The 12,151-nt window shown below is 48.8% G+C and overlaps 1 protein-coding gene across 1 annotated transcript in view; it reads left to right on the top strand.

The window, feature by feature from the left end:
- Positions 1–12,151, top strand: part of SLC45A4 (solute carrier family 45 member 4) — a 113,540-nt gene that overhangs the window by 93,882 nt on the left and 7,507 nt on the right. The window contains exons 5-8 of the mRNA XM_063131184.1: positions 612–791; positions 3,327–4,402; positions 8,372–8,471; positions 10,174–10,385. Of these exons, the coding sequence (XP_062987254.1) occupies positions 612–791; positions 3,327–4,402; positions 8,372–8,471; positions 10,174–10,385 (1,568 nt within the window). The remainder of the gene's footprint in view (positions 1–611; positions 792–3,326; positions 4,403–8,371; positions 8,472–10,173; positions 10,386–12,151) is intronic.

The raw sequence follows: 12,151 nt of genomic DNA, 5'->3' as shown, positions 1-12,151 counted from the left end.
TTTTATCTGCCATGAACCTCCCACCCATCAGCTTCATGGGGTGAACCCCATTGGGTTCTAGTATTATGGGAGAGGTAGAACAATGTCACCCTGTCCATACGCTCCACGCCATGCATAATTTTGTACACAGTGAATATAATAAGCCTGCAAGCTTTTGATCTCTGGGGTGATTAAACAATGAATGCTTTAATCGAAGGTGGGGATTTTCCTGCCAGCAAGGACTACTCCTTTAAAAGGCCCCTAAAATGCTCTGTAGCAGCTCCCAGAACCTGCTTTTGAGAACACGTTCGGCTCCACGGTATGACTGCAGTCACACAGATTTCCATACTTCCTCCTTCCTTTTCTGTTTGTTTTTTCAAATGGGTGTCTTCACAGGTTGTGTAATCCTTTTCGAACTCCACCTTACCTTGACTGACCTTTGTAACCTCTCTTTTTTCAGCATGTCTGAAAAAGGAAGACCAAAGGAGTCTTAACTGATTCTCTGCAAGGCACAAAGGGCACTTAATAACCAACATCTCTGGCAGTATTATGTTGTTCTTGGATCAATCCTTTACAAGGAAAAAAACCCCACACAACTCACTTTCTGTTTGGTTCCCCTCCTTCTCTGCCAGGTCTAGCCATTGGAGATGTCCCAGACAAGCAGCCAATTGGCATCGTTCTCACAGTGCTGGGAGTGGTGGTCTTGGATTTCTGCGCTGATGCAACGGAGGGGCCAATCCGAGCCTATTTGCTGGACGTGGTGGACAGCGAAGAGCAGGACATGGCGCTCAACATCCATGCCTTCTCAGCTGGTATGCCGTCCCCTTGATTCCCTTTTTCTTTAACCCGCTTTGTTTCCGTTTAGCCGTCAACTTAACCCACCTAGGTTCCAGACAGTACTCCCACATCTCTCCAAAGTTTAAAGCTTTTATTGTATTCTGCCTCATCAAGTAGCTCAATTGAGATCACACCAAACCGTGGTTCAGGAAGCTTAACTGCCGTTGGACATGACACGGTTTTGGATTAGCCAGCACACCAAAATTGGAAAGTCTGGTTTCAAGTGACTTTGCAAACCGTGGCTTAGCAGGACTTCTGAATTGACGCACTATAGTTATAGCTGTTGCTGGGCCCTCCGGAGGCCGCTGCACCTGAAGACTGACGTGCTGAGCAGATAAGAAAAAGAAAGACGCTCTAAATGGCTTGACTGTTCAGTTGGATGCTCAAACTGTGATTTGAGTTTTCAATCATAGATCGCCTAAAACCAAGACCGTATTCTCCCTTATGAGCCTGCCCGTGCTTTGAGATCTTCTGGAGAAGCCCTTCTTTCAGTCCCACCATCCTCACAGGTGCGCTTGGTGGGAACATGGGAGAGGGCCTTCTCGGTGGCTGCTCCAGTTCTCTGGAACTCTCTTCCCGGGAAAGCTAGGCTGGCTCCCTCCTTGATGGGCTTTCGGAAGCAGGCTAAAACGTTTTTGTTCCACCAGGCCTTTGGAGAATAATCTGACCCTCCATCTATGTTAATGTCTTTTAATTTTGTTGTGTATTTTAAACGTTTATGGGTGGGTTTTTCCTCCAATGTATGTTTTAAACTTTGTAAGGCCGCCTTGAGGCCCAGCATTGGGCAAAAGGCAGGTTACAAATAAATATATTATTATTATTATTATTATTATTATTATTATTATTATTATTTATTTATTTATATAGCGCCATCAATGTACATGGTGCTGTACAGAGTAAAACAATAAAATAGCAAGACCCTGCCGCATAGGCTTACATTCTAATAAAATCATAATAAAACAATAAGGAGGGGAAGAGAATGCACCAAACAGGCACAAGGTAGAGTAAAACTAACAGTATAAAAGTCAGAACAAAATCAAGTTTTAAAAGCTTTAGGAAAAAGAAAAGTTTTTAGCTGAGCTTTAAAAGCTGTGATTGAACTTGTAGTTCTCAAATGTTCTGGAATAATAATAATAATAATAATAATAATAATAATAATAATACCATGGCTTGGAATGAAATGAGCCAGTGGGTGTTTTCTCCACCCATCTCTGTTGGGTGTTGAAGGTTAAAAACAACAACAACTGTAGGTTAAAAAAAAGAAAAGAAAAGCAACACTTCTCTGCTTGATAAGATGCTTTCAAAGCTGCAATATTAAAATGTTGGAACTTCTGGTGGCTTGGGTAACTGGATTTGTGTGCAGGTTTGGTGTGGGTAACTGCTCCAGCACTGTTCGCTGGATAAAGGAGATGGAATTCTTGGAAACGAGGCAAGAAGTGGCCAAGCTGGAGACTTATCACGTCCCCAAGCCCAGCCTCTTAGAATATGAGCAACTGGCTTTGACCAGCGGTTCATAGGACTACTCAGGTGCAGCCCAGGAGAGAATTTGCCTGAATATTTCTCAGCCTGGAAGGCCAATGTGACTCTTTAGAGGACTGTCTCCCCCACAACCTGTTCCCTCTCCAAAAGTTTTGGACTTTATACCCATCAGCCCCAATCAGCATGGCCAATGGTCATGAATGCTGGGAGTTGTAGTCTTAAGAATCTGGAGGGCACCAGGCTGGGGAAGGTGGCCATGGACGTTGGCCAAGTATGCAGGCAATTGGAGGGGTGGGATTTAAGGATTCTTCTGTGGAATCTATTCAAAGCAATTTTTCCTGGCAAAGCGGAGGGGCTGGTACTAGTGATGGCAGCCTGTGCCAACCTGGTGCCCTCCAGATGTTTTGGGAGTTGCAGTCTGTCACATCTAGAGGGCACCAACTTGAGGAAGGCTGGGTTAGGGTGTGAGACTAGGACAGGGAGCCAGACGCAAATCCCACTCAGCACGCAGATCACCGTGTGACCTTGCGCCAGCCGTTGTCTCTCAGCCTCAGGCACGATAAAAGGGGAGGGGAGGCGGAGAGACCCATGTATGCTGCTTTGAGCTCTTTGGAGAAATGGCAGAACTCAAAACATAATGAAGTTGGACTCGGGGTTGGACTCGATGGCCTTGTAGGCCCCTTCCAACTCTGCTATTCTATGATTCTATGATTCTGTGAAGTATTTGCACTTCTAAGCTTGGTTAGCTACAGCCAGGGCTGGGCATGAGGTGATTCTGTGGCAGCACAAAAAAGACAGCGGATACAATGGGATATTTGGCCATGTACACTCAGCTCTGGTTGTGCTGTTTTGCTCTGCAGACCTGAGAACTAGGAGACGTGAAGATGCTTTGGTGTAAAAAGGAGAAGTTTCCATATGTTCATCCCATAGTTCCCCCATTATTTTGTGTTGCTGCCACTTAGGAGTTCTGCCTCATCCCCTTAACTTGTCACAAAGTAGGAGCCTCATAACGTTGTCCTTCTCTTCCTTAGGTCTTGGAGGAGCCATCGGCTACATGTTGGGGGGCCTGGACTGGATGCAGACTTTCTTAGGGAAACTCTTCCAATCCCAAGAGCAAGTGCTCTTCTTCTTTGCTGCCATTATCTTCTCCGTCTCTGTGGTCCTCCACCTTTGCAGCATCGAAGAAGAGCAGTACAACCCTCAGCAGGACAGGATCGATGACGAAGCGGACACCATGTCGAGCGTCAAGCTGAGCGGCAGCCTGCCACCCCTGAATCGGCTGAACGTCATCAGCGAGGAAGAGCCTTACGGCAACTCCATGTTCCCAGACGAGGTCCAGTCCGAGCAAGACCTCAACATGGACTTCCTCGAGGTGGACATTGTGCGGAGCAAGAGCGATTCTGTCCTGCACATGCCTGACGCCACCCTAGAAATGGAATCCGAGCTGCTATTCCTCCATGACATTGAGCCTTCCATTTTCCAGGACTCTTCTTACCCAAACACCCCTCACAGCACCAGCCAGGAACTCATGAAGTCCAAATTCAACCGCCTGTCTGCTTTCCTCAGGGAAAACGAGAAAGAGGAGGAGATGTTACTTGATAATCACTTGAACGAAGCCAAAGTCCCGAACAGCAATGGCTCCCTACCAAAAGATCTCCTGAACGGACACGCTAGGATTGGCATGAAGCAGTCGAGCACGTCGAACTCCATGCGCAGGCGAAGGCACATGTTCTACCGGCAGCCCTCGTACACGTTCTCCTACTACGGCAAGATCGGCTCCCACCGCTACCGCTTCCGGCGGGCCAATGCCATTGTGTTGATTAAGTCCTCCCGGAGCATGAACGATATCTACGACATGCAGAAGAGGCAACGGCAGAGGTATCGGCACAGGAACCAGAGCGGCACGACCAACTCCAGCGGCGATACGGAGAGCGAGGAAGGGGAAACGGAAACCACGGTCAGACTCCTCTGGCTGTCCATGCTCAAGATGCCCAAGGAACTGCTACGGCTTTGCGTCTGCCACCTCTTAACCTGGTTTTCCATCATCGCTGAAGCTGTTTTCTATACCGACTTCATGGGGCAGGTCATCTTCCATGGCGACCCCAAGGTAAATGCAATGCATATTTATTTATTTATTTATTTATTTATTTTATTACATTTTTATACCGCCCACAGTAGCCGAAGCTCTCTGGGCGGTTCACAAAAATTAAAACCATGATAAAACAACCAACAGCTTAAAAACACAAATACAAAACACAGTATAAAAAGCACCACCAGGATAAAACCACGCAGCAAAATTGATACAAGAGAACTGTAAAATTTACATTTAAGTTAAAATTAAGTGTTAAAATACTGAGAGAATGAAAAGGTCTTCAACTGGCGACGAAAAGAGTACAGTGTAGGCGCCAGGCGGGCCTCTCTGGGGAGCTCATTCCACAACCGGGGTGCCACAGCAGAGAAGGCCCTCCTCCTAGTAGCCACCTGCCTCACTTCCTTCGGCAGGGGCTCACAGAGAAGGGCCCCTGTAGGTGATCTTAAGGTCCGGGCAGGTACATACGGGAGGAGGCGTTCCTTCAAATAACCTGACCCCAAACCGTTTAGGGCTTTAAATGTCAATACCAGCACTTTGAATCGGACCCGGACCTGGACTGGCAGCCAATGAAGTTGTAAAAGGACTGGCGTAATGTGATCTCGCCAGCCAGTCCCTGTTAGTAAACGGGCTGCCCTGTTTTGTACCAGCTGAAGCTTCCGGACCATTTTCAAAGGCAGCCCCATGTATAACGCATTGCAGTAATCCAAACGAGAGGTTATCAGAGCATGGAGAACTGTAGCTAGGCTATCTCTGTCCAGATAAGGGCGTAGTTGGTATATTAACCTAAGCTGATAAAAGGTGCTCTTTGCCACTGAGTTCACCTCTGCCTCAAGTGACAGTTCTGGATCCAAGGGCACCCCCAAACTACGGACCCAATCCTCTAGGGAGAGTGCAACCCTGTCCAGGACAGGACAAACATCACTTCGTCGGACAGATGAACCACCCGCTAACAGTACCTCCGTCTTGTCTGGATTGAGTCTCAGTTTGTTAGCCCTAATCCAGTCCATTACCGTGCCCAGGCACTGGTTCAGAACAGCCACTGCCTCACCTGGGTTTGATGAAAAGGAAAGGTAGAGCTGGGTATCATCCGCATATCGATGACACCTCAGTCCACATCTCCGGATAACCTCCCCCAGCGGCTTCATGTATATGCATGTGTCGCCAGTGGCTTAAAAATCCAGCCACAGGGACCAAATAGAACAGGGATGGAAGTCGGGGTGGCTGACCTGAAGCATCTCTTGGGTTTCACTTCGATCTGTGCCCCCTTGTTTTCTGCATCGCACTTCATGTGTTTGGGCACACGGAGGCAAAGAGCAGCAGAGAAGCATGCTGAGGCCCGAGATGGGGGCCAGATTGAAGTGATTTGCCTTGGAGCAGATCCACCAGCCTGCCGCGTCAAAGGGCAAAGTACGTTTGCTTCCGTGAGCATGTGAGCATGTCGCTCGAAACGGCAGGCTGATGCTCCTGCCACAAGCACAGCTAACTTTAAAGGGGACAGTATTAACAGTGTTAATCCCCCTGTTTAGATGTTTTGAAGGACATTGGAGAAAAGCTACTACCTCTTAATGAGGTTCCTGGAACCTATTATTATTATTATTATTATTATTATTATTATTATTATTATTATTATTATTTATATAGCACCATCAGTGTACATGGTGCTGTACAGAGTAAAACAATAAAATAGCAAAACCCTGCCGCATAAGCTTACATTCTAATAGCATCATAATAAAACAATAAGAAGGGGAAGAGAATGCACCAAACAGGCACAGGGGAGAGTAAAACTAACAGTGTAAAAGTCAGATCAAAATCATGTTTTAAAAGCTTTAGAAAAAAGAAAAGTTTTTAGCTGAGCTTTAAAAACTGCGATTGAACTTGTAGTTCGCCAATGTTCTGGAAGAGCGTTCCAGGCGTAAGGGGCAGCGGAAGAAAATGGATGAAGCCGGGCAAGGGAAGTAGAGACCCTTGGGCAGGCGAGAAACATGGCATCAGAGGAGCAAAGAGCACGAGCGGGGCAATAGTGAGAGATGAGAGAGGAAAGATAGGAAGGAGCTAGGCTGTGAAAAGCTTTGTAGGTCAACAGGAGAAGTTTATATTGGATTCTGAGGTGAATAGGAAGCCAATGAAGAGATTTCAGAAGTGGAGCAACATGGTCAGAGTGGCCTAACACAGAAGTTGGAGCTATAGTCAGCGACACAGCCTGGGATGAGGTGTGGGCTGCACAGATGCTTCCCAACTCTGTCTCCAGTGTATTGGGCCTGATACGGGTAGCCCTATTCCTCTGTGATACATGATACACAGGGTCGAACTTGCATCCTCATGACCATTGGCCCATCTAGGCCAGTATTGTCGACACTGACTGGCAGCAATGCCTCTCCAGGGTTTCAGGCAGGAGTGTTTTCCAGTCCTACCTGGAGATACCTGGGATCAAACCTGGGACCTTCTGCATGCCCAGCAGGGGCTCTGCCACTGGGCTATGGTCCTTCCCAATTAAGGCCCGTAAGATTAGAATGCCGTATTTGAGATCAGTGAAGACTCCAAATGTATCAGGTCAGATTGGCTGCTGATATGAAAGGGAGAAATGTTGCTGATCTGCTGGAGCGTTTGGCCTGGGTCCTGTTAACTATTTGCTCTGCAGGCACAATCTGCTTTTCATTCAACAGCCCGTATGGGGTTTGGGGGCTGATCTGGTGCCTGCCGTTCTGTGAATTCTTTTCGGTTACCTACAAGTGTTCAAATGTCTCCCTCAAGTCATCTGGTAGACCTTTCCAAGTTAACATCCCATCTGCCAAGCGTCTAGTTGAGTTTGCTTTTTATGTCCTTGTGGTCAAGACAGATTTTTTGAAAGAGAAATTCATAGAGTCATAGAATAGCAGAGCTGGAAGGGGCCTACAAGGCCATCGAGTCCAACCCCCTGCTCAATGCAGGAATCCACCCTAAAGCATCCCTGACAGAGGGTTGTCCAGCTGCCTCTTGAAGGCCTCTAGTGTGGGAGAGCCCACAACCTCCCTAGGTAACTGATTCCGTTGTCGTACTGCTCTAACAGTCAGGAAGTTTTTCCTGATGTCCAGCTGGAATCTGGCTTCCTGCAACTTGAGCCCGTTATTCCGTGTCCTGCACTCTGGGAGGATCGAGAAGAGATCCTGGCCCTCCTCTGTGTGACAACCTTTTAAGTATTTGAAGAGTGCTATCATGTCTCCCCTCAATCTTCTCTTCTCCAGGCTAAACGTGCCCAATTCTTTCAGTCTCTCTTCATAGGGCTTTGTTTCCAGACCCCTGATCATCCTGGTTGCTCAGGGGGAATGAAGTTCGCCTCAATGAGATTAACAGGTCCTTGAGTAATAAGCCAATCTGTAAAGTTATTCACTAAAGCCCAATAGAAATGCATTCATTCAAGCAAACTTGTACAAGCAATCCTATTTATTCTGAGGTATCATAGAATAGTAGAGTTGGAAGGGGCCTACAAGGCCATCTAGTCCAACCCCCTGCTCAATGCAGGAATCCACCCTAAAGCATCCCTGACAGATGGTTGTCCAGCTCTCTTCTCAACTCATATTTAGCATCCCTTGCAAATTAAACCAGCCTAAATAGCATTGCTGAAAAGAAAATTGCCAGAATAGTTATTGAGTTCAAACTTATTTTAATAGTCCCTTGCCTGGTTTCCTACGATGTGTGGAAAGTCACCTCTTGGCATCCAGGCAGGAAAGTGTTGTGAAAGTTTGGTTCTTTCTTATTTGTAGCCTAAAACTGTATCGTGTTGTAGCTGATTTATTTTCGTCTTTATGTTCCTTTTTAAGTACGCTGTTTTGAGAACGTTTCTTTTTAAAGCAGGTTAAAAAATAATCTAGATAAATAAATAAAAGGAGAACGTAGGTACACCTGGCCCAGCAAGCTGGTGGAATGAACAATAAATTCTGTGGGCTTGTTTGCAAGGCTGCTGCAGTGAATGTGGCCCTTGAATAAATCTTCATTGTTTTCCTGCAGGCTCCTTCTAATTCTACCGAATTGCAGGCCTACAATGCAGGTGTTCAGATGGGCTGCTGGGGACTGGTTATCTATGCTGCTACTGCTGCTGTGTGTTCAGGTAAGAGGTTCTGGGCCAACCGTTGAAAAACCGCGTCCCACAGAGTGCTAAGGCAAGGCCTGAGACAGGCTGGTTCACATGATCAAGCAGCCCACCGTGGCTTATTTAGAAGGGCAACGTGGCTGGGCAGCCATTTTGAGTATTCAAGCTGCAGGTGCAGCTTACCGCGTAGTCCAAAACCGGTGAGGATGGGTTGTTGGCGTGGTTAAGCAACTACTCACAACCCTAAAACAGAGGTTGAGTTCTGGGTAGTTTTCCAACCACGCCCACAACCCACTCTCGCTGAACCCAACAACGCACCCTTGCTTAATTCGGATGACGTGACAAGCTGTGGCTGAATATTCCGAAGTGGCGCCAGCATGCACTGCAACCCACCCTGGCTTAAATAAGCTTAAATAAGCCAACGTGGGCTGCGGTTATCGTGCAAACCAGCTCGGGGAGTTTGAGGAGGACTGTATGTCAGTCAACCGGAGGTTAGCAAAAGAAAAGCTTTATGTTTTAAAGGGAGAGATCAAGACTTCATGAGCCAGTTGTATGCTGGTAGGAAAAGGATATTAAAACTTGGGTGGTCAATAGCCGCCAAGGTATTTTAAAAGCTCCGCCTCTGAACATAAAGCTCTTCTAGATCCTATTTGCCCCGGGGGTTCAGCAACCCTGTAGTGAATTCCTCCCCTCACCATCATCTAATCATCTGTACATCATCTGTACATCATCTAATACAGCCGCCACAAACCTGGCACCCTCTAGATGTGTTGGACTACAACTCCCATCATTCAGTGGCTGGGAATGATGGGGTTTGCAGTCCAAGGCATCTGAAAGGCACCAGGTTGGGGGAGGAATCTCGTAGACCCTACCACAGGAACTGGGTCCATGATGGAATCATAGAATAGTAGAGTTGGAAGGGGGCCTATAAGGCCATTGAGTCCAACCCCATCTCCCTGTTACGAACAAAAATGCCATTGGCATAGATGCACCGTTGATGTGGTGAGTTCCGCTAGATAATATGGGCAGGAATGAGAACTTCACCACAGTCACGCGCATCCCCATGGCCAGTGTGAAATTTAGGTGAGTTCTGTCTTCATCCATGAAGACGTGCCGTAAAAACATTTGTGGTTATGAGAGCCTAGTTAACTCGGGTGGACTGCTTGCACTTTAGAAAGTACGTGCACAATGAAATACAATCGCAGAACAAAAACCTATTAATTAACTTCGGAAGCTGCCTTCTACCGAGTCAGATCATTGGCCCATCTAGCCCATAATAGTGTCTGCACTGGCTGGTAGCACCTCTCCAGGGTTTCAGACAGGGGTGGTCCCAGGTTCACTCTCCAAATATTGGAGATTGAACCTGGGACCTCCCTTCAGGCAAAGGAGTTGCTCCACCAGGGAGCCGCGCAGCCCTTCCCGCAGGACAGAACGTCCCCTTCCCTGTGCCCCTACTAGCTGCCACCGCTTCTCTCAATTTGGATTTGGCTGCCACGTAGACTGCCCATTTGCACATGCGTCCACGGTCTTGTGCGGAAACAGGGCGGCCAGAAATGGAGCAGATGGGGGCAATGGAGAGGGAAGGGAAAGGCTTAAAGACCAGTTGAGGAAGGGTCAGTAAGCCTACAGGTGGCCCCACCTGCTCAGGGAAGGAGCCCAAGGGGCTACGGGCATCGGGCTCGTTCTCATGAATTGCAATCTTTGTTTAACCCTTTTGCAGCCTTGCTACAGAAATACTTGGACAACTACGACCTTAGCATAAGAGTGATCTACATCCTGGGCACGCTGGGATTCTCCATTGGCACCGCAGTGATGGCCATGTTTCCCAACGTGTACGTGGCCATGATCATGATCAGCACAATGGGAATCGTCTCCATGAGTATCTCCTACTGTCCCTACGCACTTCTGGGGCAATACCACGACATCAAGGAGGTATGCAGCAGTTCACCTGGTGCGCATTTCCCCCCTGTTGTGCTGAAGGATATTGAGTTGGACAAGAGCTGTCCGAACATCTGGACCTGCACATTCTGAGTCCGTCCATTGGTCCTTCTCGCCCACAACCGCCTCTTCCATCTGGCAGCGGCTCTCTCGGGTCTTTGGCTCTCTCGGGTCTCCCCCAGCCCTGCTACGCGAGAGCCTCTGAATTAGGGCTGTGCACGGACACACGCACCCCTATCTGATCCGCAAATTCTGGATCGGGCCCGCTCCGCCCCGCGTCGATCCACCTACGGCCCGCTCCGCTCCTCTGCAAAGCTCCAGCTCTGAATCGGAGCTCCACAGCGGCGGCGGCGCCAGGTGAGGCCCTCCTTACCTGCGTCCATCACAATCCGGCGGCTGCTTCAACTGAGCCCGAGGACTCAAACCAGAAGACCAGGCCGCGGTTGCGGCCTGGTCTTCCGGTTTGAGCCTCAGCCTCAGGTGAAGCCACTGCCAGAACACGACGGACTCAGTTAAGACCCTGTCCCCTTACCTGGCTCTGCTGCCAGGGCTGCATGGACTGCGGTGGCGGCGCCGGTGCCAGGTAAGGCCCCCTTCCTCCTCCCCCCTTACCTGTATCGGTTGCGTTCCGCCGGCGGCTTCACCTGAGGCCGAAGCTCAAAGCAGAAGGGCAGGCCGCGCTTGCAGCCTGGTCTTCCGGTTTGAGCCTCAGGTGAAGCCAACGCCAGACTGCGACAGAGGCAGGTAAGCCCCCCTCCCTCTGCCCCCTTACCTGGCTCTGCCGCCGTCACCGCACGGACTGCGGTATCTATTTATTTATTTATTTATTTATTTATTACATTTTTATACCGCCCAATAGCCGAAGCTCTCTGGGCGGTTCACAAAATGCTCTCTGGGCGGTTCACAAAAAACCGGCGGTATCACCAGGTAAGCCCCCACTTACCTTTTTTTTTGAGCGAAGGATCCACTTGGTCTCGATCCTCTTTGCCTCGATCCGCAGCCCCCCCCCCAACCCGCTTCATCTCTGCCTTTGTTGGAGGCGAATCAGGCCACCTCGCTATCGCTTCTATGCTCCGATGCGAAGCGGAGGACAGCCCCACTTTGAATTGCAAGTGCTGGGGATTGAACGCGGGACCTTTCTGCCTGCCAGGCATGTGCTCCATCCTTGAGCTATGGTCTGCCCCATCCTCATACGTGGCATGTTCCTTTGAGGCATGTCATGCTTCTTTTCTTGGTTTGGAGGACGTGCACAAACAAGGGAAATGACGTGGGTACAAATCATGAGCGTTTCTTTCTTTCTAGCCCCAGCATAAAGCTGGTGCACACATCGCGGTCTGCACCATTAGCAAGGGTCCTTGGAAGCAGACAGTTAAAAGGGCTCTCTAGTGTAGCCTTCCCTGACCTGGTGCTCTCCAGATGTTTTAGACTACAACTCCTGGCATTCCTGAGTATTGGCCATGCTGGTTGGGGCTGATGGGACTTGGTCCAAAACATCTGGAGGGCACCAGGTTGAAGTAAGCTGCTCCGAACTGTAAAGCCAATGTCCTGCGCTACTGGGCAGCAGAAGAGCTTATACCTTCCCCCTGAGCATCCAGAGAGAGGTCCTTCTTGGGAAGGATTCCCTAGACATCTCTGCAATATACAGCCCCCATAAAGCTGCTCTGACCATCTAGCCCAGTGCGGACTAGTCAGACTACTGGCAATGGCCCTCCCAGGCCTGCTGTCTGAGTTTATGATGACTGAAGCTAGATCCTTTGGCA

Source organism: Elgaria multicarinata, chromosome 7 (genome assembly GCF_023053635.1).
Source record: "Elgaria multicarinata webbii isolate HBS135686 ecotype San Diego chromosome 7, rElgMul1.1.pri, whole genome shotgun sequence".
Lineage (NCBI taxonomy): Eukaryota > Metazoa > Chordata > Lepidosauria > Squamata > Anguidae > Elgaria > Elgaria multicarinata.
The sequence above is the reverse complement of the archived record's forward strand: the minus strand, read 5'-3'. Positions and strand labels throughout refer to the sequence as shown.